The 16,385-nt window shown below is 32.2% G+C and overlaps 1 protein-coding gene across 2 annotated transcripts; it reads right to left on the bottom strand.

Annotated features, from left to right (window-relative positions):
* Positions 1 to 4,221: 4,221 nt before the first annotated feature.
* LOC145032435 (isovaleryl-CoA dehydrogenase, mitochondrial-like) lies at positions 4,222 to 11,863 on the bottom strand. 2 transcript variants are annotated; one of them, XM_078981245.1, is made up of 16 exons: positions 11,473 to 11,553; positions 11,313 to 11,370; positions 10,271 to 10,763; positions 9,668 to 9,924; positions 8,916 to 9,040; positions 6,276 to 6,320; positions 6,052 to 6,100; positions 5,828 to 5,937; positions 5,660 to 5,736; positions 5,499 to 5,549; positions 5,351 to 5,415; positions 5,059 to 5,213; positions 4,918 to 4,958; positions 4,781 to 4,835; positions 4,634 to 4,690; positions 4,222 to 4,544 (listed from the first exon to the last, which is right to left on the bottom strand). In XM_078981245.1, the coding sequence occupies exons 4-16, from the start codon at positions 9,795 to 9,797 to the stop codon at positions 4,398 to 4,400; spliced, it is 1,107 nt and encodes a 368-aa protein (XP_078837371.1). In that variant the 5' UTR covers positions 9,798 to 9,924; positions 10,271 to 10,763; positions 11,313 to 11,370; positions 11,473 to 11,553; the 3' UTR covers positions 4,222 to 4,397. The 2 variants fall into 2 exon arrangements, with proteins under 2 accessions (XP_078837371.1, XP_078837370.1); XM_078981244.1 differs by lacking the exons at positions 9,668 to 9,924; positions 10,271 to 10,763 and adding an exon at positions 11,695 to 11,863 and having other exon boundaries at positions 11,473 to 11,556.
* Between the last annotated feature and the right edge of the window lie 4,522 nt (positions 11,864 to 16,385).

Here is a 16,385-nt window from a genome sequence, read left to right as displayed (position 1 = left end):
GTGATATCCTGCATTATTTCTTTGTAATTTATGATGTATATTATTCAGAGCTTACGGAGTTAGGACCGGAGGGTGCATTAGAGTTATGGAGCCGGAGGGTCCCACTGAGACACATTGACCGGAGGGTCTTACTATGTTATAGCCTCGAGTGGATATAGAGCTGTCTGTGGTCTTTTGGGGAACTCACTAAGTTTCGTGCTTACCGTGTTATGTGTTTCAGGTTTTTCTCAGGATGACGGGAAGGCATCGACTTGATTGTAAACACATCCGAGATTCAGTTATGATTGAGAAGATCCTAGAGTTTTGATATATACAGTTTTGATTATGATATTTGATGATTTGACATTGTGACATTTGAGATTTTATTACTATGATAAATGTGTTTTTTTATTGAAAAATTTAATTTGAAAATTTACGTCGTTACACGCTCGGCCCTCAACTCATATCTGGAATACTCTATGGGTTTTTGGCTACCGCACGGAGCAGTACAACCTCAACCCAACCCACATAATATGTCGACATATAACATAACTAATTCACATAGAGATAATCAAGTAATAACATAGGTAGTCCTACAGATCTACCAACTGGCATAATAACTAGCATCCATAACTAACTCATACTCAACATAATACAACTACTAGGATATCATGTCCATTGGGTTAGCATTCGTGCCTTCGACCCCTTAGTATAGTGAGGATAACTCACCTCGCAACTTTCGAACCGAAATGATATGCTCAAACTTTCGAACCACAGCCACGGACTCCACCACCTATATTTACCATAAGAACATTTCCATAAATTTCCAATTTACCAAAATACCCCCGGAAGTCAACTAGTAAATCCTTAGTCAAATTCTAGGTCAAAAAAAGGTTAACAGTCCATGTTGACCCAACTCGTCGAGTACAGCTCACTGACTCGTCGAGTCCTTCCAGAACTCGAGGAGTCGTAAAAACCCCCAGTTAACTCGTCGAGTTTCCCTGCAACTTGCCGAGTTCATGCATGTCCAAGTGTCGAGAAAACCCTAGATAACTCACCAAGTCCATGCAGAAATCCTTGCAGACAATCTTCATCAGACTCGCCGAATTAGCCATGGAACTCGTCAAGTCCTTTCAGTCCTTTCTCCATTCAGATGCTTTTATGCCACCCCAAAGCTCCATATTGCAGATCAAGCTTCCCAAGGCTGGTTGATCATGTAAAGTTGCAAACTTTACGTGCATGCAAGACTCTAAAGGCTTAGAATATCAAATCCAAGCTTATAATAAGGTTTAACTCAAAAGGGAAGGATTATGCTTATAGAGACCATGATAAGTTCATATCTGAATTTGCAACTTCAAATCCTAGCCCATACTTGAAAATGGTTAACATACATGCTAGAAAAGCCCTAATCTTAACCAGGAAGAGATCTAGAAGGATGAAAGTCAAGGAAACGACTATTATACTTCAGATCCACCAGCTCCTCTATGCTCCAATGCTATTATACTTCAAGTCTTCTTTTTCCAAATCACCTTCGAAGCTTGAAAATCACACAAAATGGAGAGCACACACGAATTAGGGTTTTAGAGCTCAAGGGGGCGGTGAGGGGAAGCCAAGGGAGGCTAATAACCCTTTAAATAGAGTGTAAAACCCAGGAAATTAGGGTTTTATCCTCCAACTCCAACTCGTCGAGTCATGTCCTCTGACTCATCGAGTTGGTCACTTAAGTTATGCGGCCAAATCAGTTCCTACTCGACGAGTCAGGGCATCCAACTTGTCGAGTCGACCTTTCAAGATGAAAAATAAAGCTGTAAAGTTAATACCTGAGAGTCGGGGTGTTACTCACCATAAAGCCTAGGCTCATCCAAAAGTTAATCAATGTCAAGAGTCAACGTTAAAGTCAACCTCAGTTGATTGTCATGTCGTGACCACCTATTGTCATGTTTGGTAATCCTGACTTTTCCAACTTTTACAATAGAGGAAATGACGTCTTTTTGAAAAGTCACGTATCTTGATTTTTCCAACTTTTACAAAAATGACTTTTTGTTTTTCAAAAGTTAAGCCAAACACTCTCTAGATGTAAGTGCGGGTGTTGATATATGTGTGTAGGGGTGAAGTGGGTGTTTAGGTGTGGGCGGGTTGGGAGAGATAATGATAAAATTATGATTTTTAAAAAAAGCAATTTTGTGAAGATTCGTGCATTCTCTTAAATTTGCAAGGATACAAAAACATGTTATGAATTGAACATCTGCAACGATGAATACATATTTATATATTTGAAGTCACTTCAGTTGAAATATACATTGATTATATATATATATATATATATATATATATATATATATATATATATATATATATATATATATATGAAGTTATTGGTTAACATGTACGTACGGCCAGTTTGAGAAAAGTTATACTTGTTCAAATATTTTTTCAAATAAAAAATTGTTATGTTAATGTCATGTTTTAAATGCATTTAATGAACTATATTTCAAATAAATATTTCATTAATGATCAAATATTTTTTTAAAAGATATTAGATGTTGTAAAACATATTAAAGAGTTTTTAACCTAGTGGTATCATATATTGTCCTCATTGTTTGGGGATTATGGTTCAAACAATGTTTTAAAAACTGATTTTTTTAGTTAAATTGGTATGATGAACGGTTTCCGGTTCAACCGGTTCGACCGTCGCGTTAATCGGTTTCTATAGTTTTCATCATTTTTATTATTTTTCCTACACATACATACATATATAAATCATGAATTTGACGTTTACAAGATCAAATATTAAAAATACACATAAAAATAAGTTGTAGATCAATCCAAATGTATTAAAATAACACATAACCATAAGTTTTATATCAATTTATATACATCAAAAAGAAAATAAAGTATGATACCAAAATAAAATATAGTTTTAGATGAATACAAAAACATCAAAAAACTTTATAACATTTATCATATGTTTTTATTTAAAGAAAATTAAATAGCTTTGAAAAAAAATTACTAAAGTCTATTATGCAAATAGCTATTTTTCATGTGTTTTATTCGGTTTAACCGGTTTATTTTGACCGATTCAACCGGGCTTTTTCAAAAAATCGGTCGGTTCAATCCAGTTCAGAAATCGACATAAAACTGGTGATAGTTGAACCACTCCCTCTCCCGGTTTTCGATCCAACCAGTTCGACCGGCCGATTCAAACCAGTTTATAAAAACATTGGGTTCAAGTCATCTATAGTATATATATATATATATATATATATATATATATATATATATATATATATATATATATATATATATATATATATATAGGGTTACGTTCATTTGAGACCACCTATATTTTGTGAGACCGTGAGACACATTTTTTTATTTTTTTTAGTTAATTCTCGTCCGAAAATAATATTTAAAAAAAGAATTTTGTGGGACCGTGAGACACATTAAATTATTATGTGAAATTTATTAAAATAGAAAAACCCATAAAATGATATGTAGAAAAAAAAATTAATTCAAAATAACCACATAATGACATTTGACAAAATTGAATGAGAGTGTGATATGTGGCAAAAAAAACTTTCATTTATTAGAGTAGAAGATTATTATAATTGAAATATTTTTTATCTTCTAAATTTAAACAAATAATTTAAGTAAATAAACAAAAAAAACTAATGAGAATGTGACATGTGAAAGGTAAGTTAATTAATGAAATTGATATAAATATATTATTACATTTATTGCAATTATTACATCAAAAGGTAAATTCATTAATGAAATTGATATCAATATATTACTACATTTATTCCAGTTATTACATTAAAATATTATATGAAATTTAATAAAATAGAAAACTCAGAAAATAACATATGAACAAAATTAATTCAAAATAACCACAAAATAATATTTAGCAAATTAAATGAGAGTGTGACATGTAAAAAAAACTTTTATTTATTAAAGTAGATAGTTTAGGCTTAGGAATAAATTAAACTTCTTGTTCAGAAAAATAAAATTTGAAAAACCTCATATGATCTTTATTTTTTTATTTAAAAGTTTTTACTGAAAATATCTCCTAATGGTTAAATTGAATTTCTTTTTCAAACTGGTTTCTTTTTCAAATTGACTTTCTTTTTCAAACTGATTTTCTTTTTCAAACTGGTTTCGTAATAGTTACCCAAAAACCCTTATATATAACTTAGTAGTTACAATCGTTCTTTTTGAAAAAAAAAAAAAAAACTTTAAAAGTTAAATCTAGAAACATATTCTTTCAGTGATTTATTAAATCGTAAAAATTACAATGGAATGTGGCCATGTTTATACCAACCAAATTATGAAATTACGAAACTTGTAAAACCCAAATAGTTGTTATTCAAATGTTAAGCGTTTGAATTTAATATTCAGTGATGATATTTATGAAAATATCATTGCTCTCTAAAGAGTTGGCGGCCTATAAGCATTCTTCTGATCTCACTTGTTCCAGCAGCAATCTCATATAATTTGGCATCACGAAGAAATCGACCGGTAGGGTACTCATTCATATACCCATTCCCACCCAGACATTGAATCGCCTGAAAAAAAAAAAAAAAAAAAAAGCGATTTCAATTTTATAACCAAAATATTCAGTCATTGGAGATCGGGATTCATTGAATTTACAAACCTGTAAAGCAACTTGCGTGGCTCTTTCAGCAGCAACAAGTATCGCCCCAGCACAATCCTATAAGAATTAATTACAAACCCATGCATCAATGGACAATGATTTTGCTTGAATTTATGCATTTTAATCATAGCTAGCTACAAATTTCACCTTTGTGATGATTTTTCCATTGTCACAATCCGTTGCTACAGAATATACATATGATCTATAACACGATTGAAACTATATATCAATAACAATGACCATGAGGCTAAGACCTCCGAAGTTGAAAAACTGTTCATTTTTACCTTGAAGACTGCAAAGCAACATACATGTCTGCAATCTTCCCCTGTTTTAGCACAAGATAAAAATTAAAAAAAATGAAACGACAACTTTTGGTGTTGTTTTTTTAAATAATAAAAATGCGACTGAAAATGCAGGGATTGAACCTCCATAAGTTGAAACTGCCCAATGGGGCGTCCGAATTGTTCACGTTGGCGGACATATGGAAGAACAATATCAAGACATGCTTGCATGATCCCGATAGGTCCAGCTGCGAATACGATTCTCTCTAAATCTAATCCGGACATCATGATATAAACTCCTGGAATGCATAATTGAAAACCAAAAGAGAATCAACGAGCGGTTTCTTTTTATTGATTTTTGCTTCATGAGAGAAATTATTCAGAAAAACAAGATGATGAAATTATCTTTGCATTCATGCAATGATATGATACATACCTTTTCCTATTTCACCAAGTATATTCTCTGTAGGAACAAAGCAATTTTCAAAAACTAGCTCGTATCTGAGATCCAGAAGATGAGATAAAGATTGTTACATTTATCTTTAGAAGATAGACATTGAAAGTAGCCGAAACTGAATACATACGTAGGACTTCCACGCATTCCAAGTTTATCTAATTTTTGGGCAGCAATGAATCTGTATATCGAATGTAAATTACACAACAAGTAGAAGATTAGTGAGAGATCAAGAAAATATAACGTATTCTACCCTTAGAGATGCATGCATGAACCATAAGAAGTACATACCCAGGCGTTCCTTTTTCAACGATAAAAGCTGTTATCCCTTTTGACCCAGCAGAGATATCTGTTTTTGCGTAAACCACCTAATCAAATAAACTCTATCAGTTTTGGACTTTGACCAATTAATTAAGTAGGAGTAGGAAACTATATAAAAGTATTATGAGATAGTCTTACCAGGGTGTCGGCAATTCCGCCATTGCTGCACCACATCTTGTTCCCATTTAAAACATAACCACCATCAACACGTTCAGCTTTACATTTCATCCCAACAGGATCTGAGCCAGCTGATACCATGCATGCATAAACACATCCATCGTTAATTATAGTCTGTAGAAGCATTAACATAATCTGAAATCTAAAGACCAGCAAAATAAATATATATGTATGCATGTATGTACCATTTGGTTCACTCATAGAAAGAGCTCCTACATTTTCCCCGCTGATTAGCTTTACAACAAAACTAATCGACAAATTAGAATCTAGCGAGCTATAAATATGTACGATATCAAAATTAAACGAAGTGTATATATATATATATATATATATATATATATATATATATATATATATATATATATATATATATATATATATATATATATATATATATATATATATATACCTTGGGCAAATATCTTTCCTTCTGGGCAACATTTCCATGCCTCACCTTCAAGAACAAGAACACAATAACGAAATTGTCAATTGTTGGAAAATATTCGTATCTTCGAAATGTAACTATCTTAAAAATGAAGTTAATAATTGTATTAATTAACTTGGAATGTTTAATGCATGAAAATGTAGGTTAATGAGAAGGAAAAGTGAGTGTTTGATTTTAAATCCTTGTGCTGTAGAAGTAATAAAGTAAGTTTTCGACTTTATCTTTTATGAATATTGTTATTGTCAGTTGTAACCTTTATCAGTCGGCCGTTGATCACAAAATCATCTCGTCTCAAAATAATTTCTCGAGGATTTCTTGTAGGGGAGTGGAAGTTTTAATCGATGATTTACGATGGAGAAGACAGTGGTTTATGGCAGGGAGCCACCCTTGAAGCCTTAAACCCGACAGGAAAACGAGTGGGGGATGAGAGAACTTGGTGGTGGTCGATGATTCTATGGGTGTTTGGTTGTTGATTTACAGAAAGAACGAGGGAGGAAGGATTTGCAGCCAATAACGTGGGTGGTGACAAACAGCATCTCCGATGAGGGTGGTTTGGCAGTGAGGATCGACGGGAAGTAAGGGAAAGGGTCTCCGGTCTTTGACTGGCCGCAGGGGGTGTTATCATTCGTCGATCAAGGGGTGTTTGGCTGGTTTACCGATCGTCGATCATCAATCAGGTAAATTTTTTTATTTTATTTGATGTTTAATAGAAATCATTGGGTTGTTTGGGTTTTCCTGGAAAATTGATATAATGAAGGGGATATAGGTTTGAGTTTTGAAGGAAATCCATGGGTGTTTTGATTGGGTGTTTGAGTTTTAGTGTTTTGACAGGGAAAATGAAGGAGAAGCAATGGAGGTGTGATGTCCGATTTTCTTGATTGATTTGTCAACAACAACACCATGTTCTTGATTGGAACATGATACTCAGAAGAAGAAATAAGTTAACTGGATGTTGTTTCTTTGGTGATTCATTGACTGTCAATCAAAAGGAAACACATGTTGAAACAGAATGAAAGTTAATTTAAAACTCAATCAGATATTTTATTTTCTTTATTGATTACAATATTCTATTATCTGAGATTTGATCAGTGTGCTTCGATTTTAGTGCAATTGGATGGTTTTGTTCGGACCAAATTAACAGTTACCCTAAAAGTGTTTAATGAAATGCCAAAGAGAAATATTACTGTATTGATCGCTCAACATGTCATGGCTTCAAATTGTATTCATGGTTAGTGATTGAATTTTTATCGAATGTTTATCGATTCTGCATATCATCTCCATTATTCTACTGATTTATGCATTTTTCACTTTGATATTTTTCCAATAGAATGCATACGGTAATTGAATTTTGAATTCAAACTCTATCAGAATGGAATCAAGAATTCTAATTCTGTTGCAATGGAATATGAATATTTTTTATAGTTTTTATTCTCTAAGAAACCGAACACAGGAGGTATACCCTCCTATGTAACTCATTTACTTTGCAAACTTTATTAATTAAAATGAATCATCATTTATGAACTTTTCATCCAATTGCTTTTTGATTTTGATTTTGAATCATGAATTCCAGTTTTGTTGGAATGGAATATGGATTAATTGTTTAATTCTATTTAATGCACTAAAATTTTTAATATTTTGAAAGTTGATTATGTTTTTCCTTATGAATTTAGGTTTTGAAAATGTTGTCATTAATGTGGAAAATAAAGAAAACATGGAGAACAATATTTGTATTCTAACAGAATGTATTCTGTCAGAATTTATAAATTGTTTCTTAGCAATAATATTTTTTCGGAATAAAGTAGTGTTTTTATTAGATTTTGATGGTTTTTTTTTTCTTTTTTAACCATTTTTAGTTTTAATCTTTAAGAATAAATGTAATCATTAAATCATTATTAGTCATAATTTTTTTAGAATGATTGTAATAATTGTTTATAGTTTTTTTCTTTACCGATGAATGTAAATAGTGATTTTTACAGAATAAAACCCGTATTCTTTAGAAAATGTTATTCTTGATAATATGTTGTATAATTCTTTAACCATGTTTAATATAAAAAATATATTAAATGAAACAATATTCTGCTAGAATAAAACCGTAATATGTTTATTAGTTATTGTTGACTTTTTTTATCATTTTGACAGAATAAAACCGGATGTTATTAAAAGTAATATTAAAATTTGAATTAGAATTAATTTAAAAAATTCAGATTTTTTAAAAATAAGGGAATTAACGATCTCTTAAAATCCGAAAATTTCCTTTTTTAAAATAGGTTAATTGACCAAAATACCCTTTTGCTAAAATTTGTGTGATTATAGGATACATGATACCCTATTGTAATATCATAGACCCTTATATCATGATTGTTGATTCTATTCATCTGATGGTACAGATCTGTGCATTCTGGCACACAATAATTACTAGAAAGAATATAACATAACCCTATATATATATATATATATATATATATATATATATATATATATGTATATATATATATATATATATATATATATATATATATATATATATATATATATATATATATATATATATATATATATATACACCATAATATTTCGTAACTATGAAGTTATAGTTTTAATTACCAATTGATTAATGCAAACGTTAGAATGACAAACATACGAAAACCCAACTGACGCCGATGCACGGCTAATCTCCTCTGTGGCCAAACAATGATACAAATAACCTACGTCGAGTCCTCCATATGTCGCTGCATGCATTAAAAAGAAAGATTGGTTTTACATTTGACCCAACACCGTTATCAACAAATAAAAAAGTAAATAATATATAGTGAAGGTTGCATATGGAACACAACATATATACATACACTTTTTTTTTTTTACAAAATTTTACAAATGATTTTTTTGCTTATTCATGTTTTCCCTAAAATAATCCTTGAATTTTTTTTTTTTTTTGTATGGATAGTCCTTTGAAGCAAACATTGCATGCAATTGGTCTGTGCGAAATAACGAAAATGTCTTTTATTTTTTGCACACAAATAGTCTCTCTCTCTCTCTTTCTGTGTGTGTGTCTCTCTCTCTCTAAATTTTGGAACAAGGTCTTACACTGAAGAACAAGATGATTGTAAATTACAGATGGAGATTGTAAAATAATTATCGTTGCTCGTCGAAATCGTGAATGGTTTATCGATTCTATAAGAAGCCTAGGATCATCGATTCTGTAAGAAGCCTAGGATCACTATCATTGTTCAATTTCAAGTGTGATACCTACCACTAATTGCAATTCTTATAGGAGAGGCTTTAATCTAAGTTCAAATGCGATAAAACACATAAAGTAGTGGGAGAGAAGGGGATGTCGAAACAAGTAGTTACATTACCGATAATTACGACTTGCAAGATGGAAATCTGATGCGCACTTCTCGTCTCCTCCCGATCAATTGCCAATAGATCATTAAAATCACCTTCTGTATCTCTCAGTTTTTTAGTCAAGCACTTTCTTCCAATCATCCTAATGTGACAAAAGTAAGGCGGCGTGGGCCAAAATAGGGTGACTAGGAGACCTCTTCTCCTACAACCATCACCGACCACCGCTATACCATCTAACCACTAATTGTATCCATAAATTAAATCAAACCTGATGGGTGTTCACAACAAGGATTTAGTATGTAATTCTGGGGGGTTTTCTTGCGCTTATGTGCTATAAGGGCATCCACAATGCATTAAACTTATTAGAGTTTAATAGATTGATACATCATCATTCTATTTACTATACAACTCTATATTAATTTTCATACAATGCATTAAACTCAATAGAGTTCAGTAGAATATATATTTAATAGTTAAAAGGTTTTTTTTTCTATTGAAGAGTTCAATGACCATTGAACTTTATATTCATTGAATGTCAACATGACATCTCACAATGGTAAAGTTTAATCAATTAAATGTCAATTAGGCATTGCTACCTCATTTTCCAAACATACATTGTGGATGCTCTAATGGATAATAACTCCCAGAATTTCAGTTCGCATGTAATCTTGATGATAAACTGAAGCGCATTCTTGGAGTCTTGAAAGCGTATTTTCCAAACATGGGTTTTGCTCTAACTTTGCTCTTCAGATCAAACTTTGGTCAATAACAAGAACATGCCACATCCATTTCCAATACATATGAGTTCTTCATCTCTGATTTCTTTTAAAAAATGAGTATTTTAAATTCTTTGATTTCTCATGTTTACAATTTTTCTTCATCTATTTGTTCCTGGTATGTCGTTTTCTATGATGTCAATCAAGAAGATGTGATAGGTCTAAATGCTCCTAATTTGGGCATTTCTAGTTCGATCACCGATAACACAATTAACAAACTCAAAAAGCCTAAATTTTTGGATCTAAACAATAATCAGCTCATTAATTTGCCTAACGATTTTTGGAGTTTGGGTTCACTTGCAATTGTAGCGACCTCCCCGCCGGAAAGGATCTGCATCACAAGGTTGGGGAACACAAAAATGGAAGTTCAGTTTGTTTCAATTGTGAATAGGATTTTATTTTGACATCGTGTGAATGTTTCATAAACCTTTTGATACATATTTGATGTTGGTTTTGGTTTGATGTTATGTATATGTATGCTTGAGAGAGAGAGAGAGAGAGACCATGTGCATGCAATGTTTGCTCTACCGGGACCATCCATGCAAAAATGTTTCATAAGAACCATTTTAGAGAAAAATTAAAAGCAAAATGACCATTTATGACGTTTTGTATTTTTTTTTTTAATTAGAGTTCTTCATTTAGCACTACTCTTTAACCGTTCTTTCTTTGTCATGAATATTAACAGTTTAATTGGTTAATTTAAAGGGTTAGTTAAATTTTAATTTTTTTAAATTTCTTTCTTTGCCATGAATATCAACAGTTTAATGAGTTAGTTTAAATGGTTAGTTAAATTTCATTTTTATTTTTTTAATTTTTATTACATTAATTTATAAAATGGACCACTGTTACCTTAAGGTCTAACTACACTAGATATACGTACCTGGAGCGGTAAGTCCATGAAGATCGAAGTCTCCCATTGCTTTCCATAAGTTAACATCCTGCAACATAAGTTTTGATACAACAGTTAGTTATTATCAACATATTATAAGTATTTATGAAACATATAAAGAAAAATGCATCATTTTTTTTTATCTAAGTACCTCCGGGAAAGAATCCGTCTTGTCGATTTTGTCTGCATGAGGAGCTATCTTCTCTTGGGCAAATTGCTGAACACCTTCTTTGAACTGCAGTCATGATTGCAACAGGTTGTAGTAAAACTCATCAATCTATCGTCTTAGAGGTTACTAATACATAAATACAAGAATAATCACAGTCGTCCACTTTATAACTCACAAACAAAAGAAAAAATAATATATATATACCCTTATTTGTGTTTCATCGAATAACAAAGAGGTTGAGAAGGAAGCAGCAGCTATTTTCCGTCGTGATACTGTCGTTCCATGCACCACAATTGGTCTAAGTACTCTTAGTGATCTATGCATCGATCGGCTTTGACTTCTCGAATCAGATAAATTTAATATTTAATGCTATTAGAATGACCCATGCCCTTCTGTGTCTCCATACCATACATATAAATACGATGAGTAAACTTCCAAAAGTCAACGACATTTAAAAATGGATTTTCTAAATACACATGTAAAATTCCTAATGCATGAACATCACCTAAGTTATGTTCATCGTTATCAACGCTCAATTTTGCTATTAATATAAAATCACTTGATCTTATTTACAACCAGATGCGTTTTAAAAAAGGTCGTGGAATATAGATGTTTTGAAAATCCTCTAAACGAAGGTTTTTTTTTTTTTTTTTATTTTTTTTTATTTTTTTTTTATATTTGTTACATTCTCATCTCAATGTGTCAAATGTCCAACTATTGTGGGGCCCTTTCTTTGGTGACATAGGCGAATTGTTTCCTTACCTATTAGGTTTGGGGGTTTGGGTTTATACTCGGTAGTAGAGGCTTCATCCTATGCTTTTGTTGCCTCAAGGGCCCAATCTTGGGTATTGCAAGACCACATCTTACGGGATAGCAATATACATGGCATGGATTTTGATTATGATTTTGCCTTGACATCCCTTCGCAACAAGTTTCCAGATTTTGACATTAACAAGTTTACAACTAAAGACACACCTCCCCTCCCCCGCCCCAAAATCCCAGAATACACTGGCGAGTGCCTTCTTTCATAAAATTGTCCAAGATATGGAAGTGCATTTCGACATGACGACTCGGCAGAAAGTGGTTTTCCAGTGCTTATGTGCACCACATGCTTAAGATTTTCTTCTTGCTATCCCTATAGATGGGCTTGGCCAACACATGTCTCCCGTGGAGTATTGTACTATTCTCAAATATCGACTCATGATTCCCATTTTCCCAGCTGACGAGATATGTCATGTGTGTCGCAAGGCATGTTTTGACTCTTTTGGGGAGCATGCAGTTCACTGTAAAGAACTCTCGGGGTTTAAATACAGGCACAATATGGTTAGGGATGTCTTGTTTGATATATTTAAGCGTGTCGGGGTTTCCGCTAAGAAAGAGACACATGTTGATTTCTTGACTGACAAGACAGAAGGAAGGTAAAACCTCAGACCGGCTGACATTCTGATTTTTGGATGGGTCGGAGGGAAACACGCATGTGTAGATCTTAAAGGGGTATCCCCTCTCGTGGGTTTGAGGGATGGGGGTTTCACAGCGGGACATGCTGCTTTAAAAGCAGCCACAGACAAAGTCACCAAACATAAGAGATCGTGCCTGGAAAATCAACACGTGTTCATACCATTTGTATTTGATACGTTTGATTTCCTCGCACCGGATGCGGTAGAGCTTCTTAAAAGAATACAACGAATAATGCATAGTAATGTTATATCCTCTAGATCTTCGGATGTAGTTTTTAAAAGAATTAGTTTTACCATTCAAAAAGGCTTAGCGGCACAGCTTGTTGCCCGTTTGCCATCTCACTCATTGTACGATGACTCTTTCAGCATGAAATTTTAAATTTAAAATTATGAATCATTTTTTTCCACGCGTCATTTTTTGAGTTATTACATTTTATTAATTTTCATATAATATTTTAATTTAATAATTGCAATAAATGTATATCAATTTAATTAATGAAGTTACCTTTTAATTTTAAAATTCTTAAAATTAAAGTTCATTAGTTTACTTTATTTATTTAAACTAGGTCATAACTTGTGGAAACCACGGTCGGTATATTTAAAATTTTTATATAGATAAAAAATAATAAATGTAAAAAAAACCAAGCTTGTTGATTGTAAGTAATTATAAATTAATTTGTTAAGCAAAATAAACATAATGATGTTATTAGGATATGATTTTTTATTTTCAAAATTTGAATGAATTTGATTTGTTACCAAAAAAAAGGAAAAAAAATCATAGAAAAATGTCACGTGTCAAAGATATATTCTAAAAAATTGACACGTGTTATTTTTAGGTTTCATTTATTAGAAGAGTTAGATTATTTGTTTAATTTAAAAAATAAAAAATATTTCTATTATAATAATTCTTTTTTTTATTTTCTTATAAATTCAAATTTCTCAAATATGATTTTTATATTTAATTTTTTTTAAACTAACTCATGTAATACATTGGTCTCACAACTAGTGTTTATAAAAATAAAACTATAGAGTATCGTTCACAAAAAGAAGTTCTAAAATATCAATGCTACATCATTATTATAACCCTACTAAACTTATGAAATAACAACCGGTCCACACTCCATATATTAATATCTTTTTATATTTTACTTATTTTAATACAACATTTAAAAAACACAACATATTCTAAGCAAAATAATAGTAAATTATCAATAAAACATTACCTTAGTGAAAATAAAAATAAATACATAAAATTAAAACTACCTTACTCTGAAAATTAAAATTACATTAGAAACCTCCTTAAAAAATTACATTCGTCATATTTTTCTTGAATTTTTTGTTGGATTTTTAAAAATGCTTATAGTTGTGGTGGCAGAAGTGTAAAGTCTCAAATTTTAAACTCAAATTTCCATTTAAATCCGCTTAACGTTTGAGTATATTCCTAAAAATATATTATATTATCCTTTCGTTTCGGAAACACAAGCTTAAACATAGTTTATTTATCAAACCAGCGGAAGTCAAAAACAATAAATCTTCGCTGTGAATGTACAGTCACATCACGTCCTTCCCACGAACAACCTTAAAAACATTTAACTTAACAACTTAAGCATAAAGCTTAGTGAGTTCTCAAGTATACCACATATTCTATCATAAATATAATGAGTACAAGCAAGGCTCTCAACACTATAGTCGATCCACCATCATCCCTATCAAGCGTATGTATCAACATTACATATATAATCATTGGCACCCTACCATCATAAATATAATGAGTACAAGTAAGGCTCTCAACACTATAGTCGATCCTCCATCATCCCTATCAAGCGTATATATCAACATTACATATATAATCATTGGCACCCTACCATCATACCCCTACCAGCTCTCAGCCATCATACAACCACCGACTCTCAGTTGTCCCACAATCATACATAAGCTACTGTAAATATTGAAGGATCGCCAATGTATAGTCATGCGTAGTCAGAAAATAAGATAGTCAGTCGAACATGTGTTCCTCCCCTAAGGCATTTATCAGACAAAAACATACAATAAGGTCGGATCAAGAGTTCTAAGGCTACCAGAATTAAACTACATACAACCCCTAGGATATTCATTAAATAATCAACCAACACTAACAATACTCCAACTAGACATGACACATGAAAGTATCATACAATCAAACAATCACATACCCAACAAATATTATCTTATTCAAATAGCATACTTGTTCCCTAATATCATACGCAATATAGTGAGAAAACTCATATGATTAGTAGGCTCGATGATAGGATACAAACAAGTATGAAAAATACAATTATCACAAAGATGGTTTTCACTAATAAGAGTTCTCGCAAAGAGAACAAGGTGCACAAAGTGGCTATTAGGTTTGAACCCTATTACAATAACATATATATATATATATATATATATATATATATAGAGAGAGAGAGAGAGAGAGAGAGAGGGAGAGAGGGAGAGAGAGAGAGAGAGAGAGAGAGAAAGGGAAAGACTATTACAGAACTCCCTATAATAACGGGAAAGATTGAAGTAATCTTGATGAGGATTATTGGGTTATATGGAACGCTTAAATCAGACTTACAAAGAAATTATGATATGTCGAAGTTTCGCGATTCGACCCAATTCGACAACGTGTGTCGTAGAAAGTAAATTTTCGTTAGGTTACTTTTTAGCCTTAGTGGTCTAAACAAAAGTTGTAGTAATTGTTAAACAAATAGTGTACATATAGAGAACGTCCAAATATGGCTTCATTATAGGAGATTATGATTTTTCTAAGATTCACCGTACCAGTAGACAACTCAAATATCGAATTTTAGATCAGTTGATTGTTAGCCGAAACAATCTAAACGAGAGTTGACTACCTCGTTAATGGGATTCCAACGAGAAAAAGATAGTTAAAACTGACATCGGATGACAAAGTTAAGCATTTTATATGGGCTTTAACAGTCTAAGCTTGTGTAAAATAAATAAAATCAAAATTAGCCAACATAGTATAAATAAAAGTTGTAAATCCCATGATAGCTACGCTTAAATATGAAGAATGTCGAAAATGGAGCTCGTATAAAAGCGTTACACAATTTTGAAGTTTGAGTTTCGTCGTACATGTCTGCGCCCCGCACATGTCCTTCTAGAAGCCGCCATGTAGCACCAACCAGATTCTGACATGTGGCACCACACCCGAGTAAGCACATCGACCCTGTGCGCAGCGCTCAAGGCCCTTGCACGGCGTGCATGCACATATCCCAGCCTATAAATATACACCATAAGCTCATTCCTTTCCCACAACATTCGATTCTCTCTCTCTCTATTGATTACTCTCGATTTGGTCCGAATTTTTTCCTTAGTAATTAGGATATTTTGGCAAGTTTAAAAGTCCCTAGAAGCTTGGTATCTAGTAGCTATCATGTAACATCCAAAAAA

The sequence above is a fragment of the Lactuca saligna genome, chromosome 2 (genome assembly GCF_052625555.1).
Source record: "Lactuca saligna cultivar CGN05327 chromosome 2, ASM5262555v1, whole genome shotgun sequence".
Lineage (NCBI taxonomy): Eukaryota > Viridiplantae > Streptophyta > Magnoliopsida > Asterales > Asteraceae > Lactuca > Lactuca saligna.
Note: the sequence above shows the minus strand (reverse complement) of the source record. Positions and strands in the feature narration are given on the sequence as shown.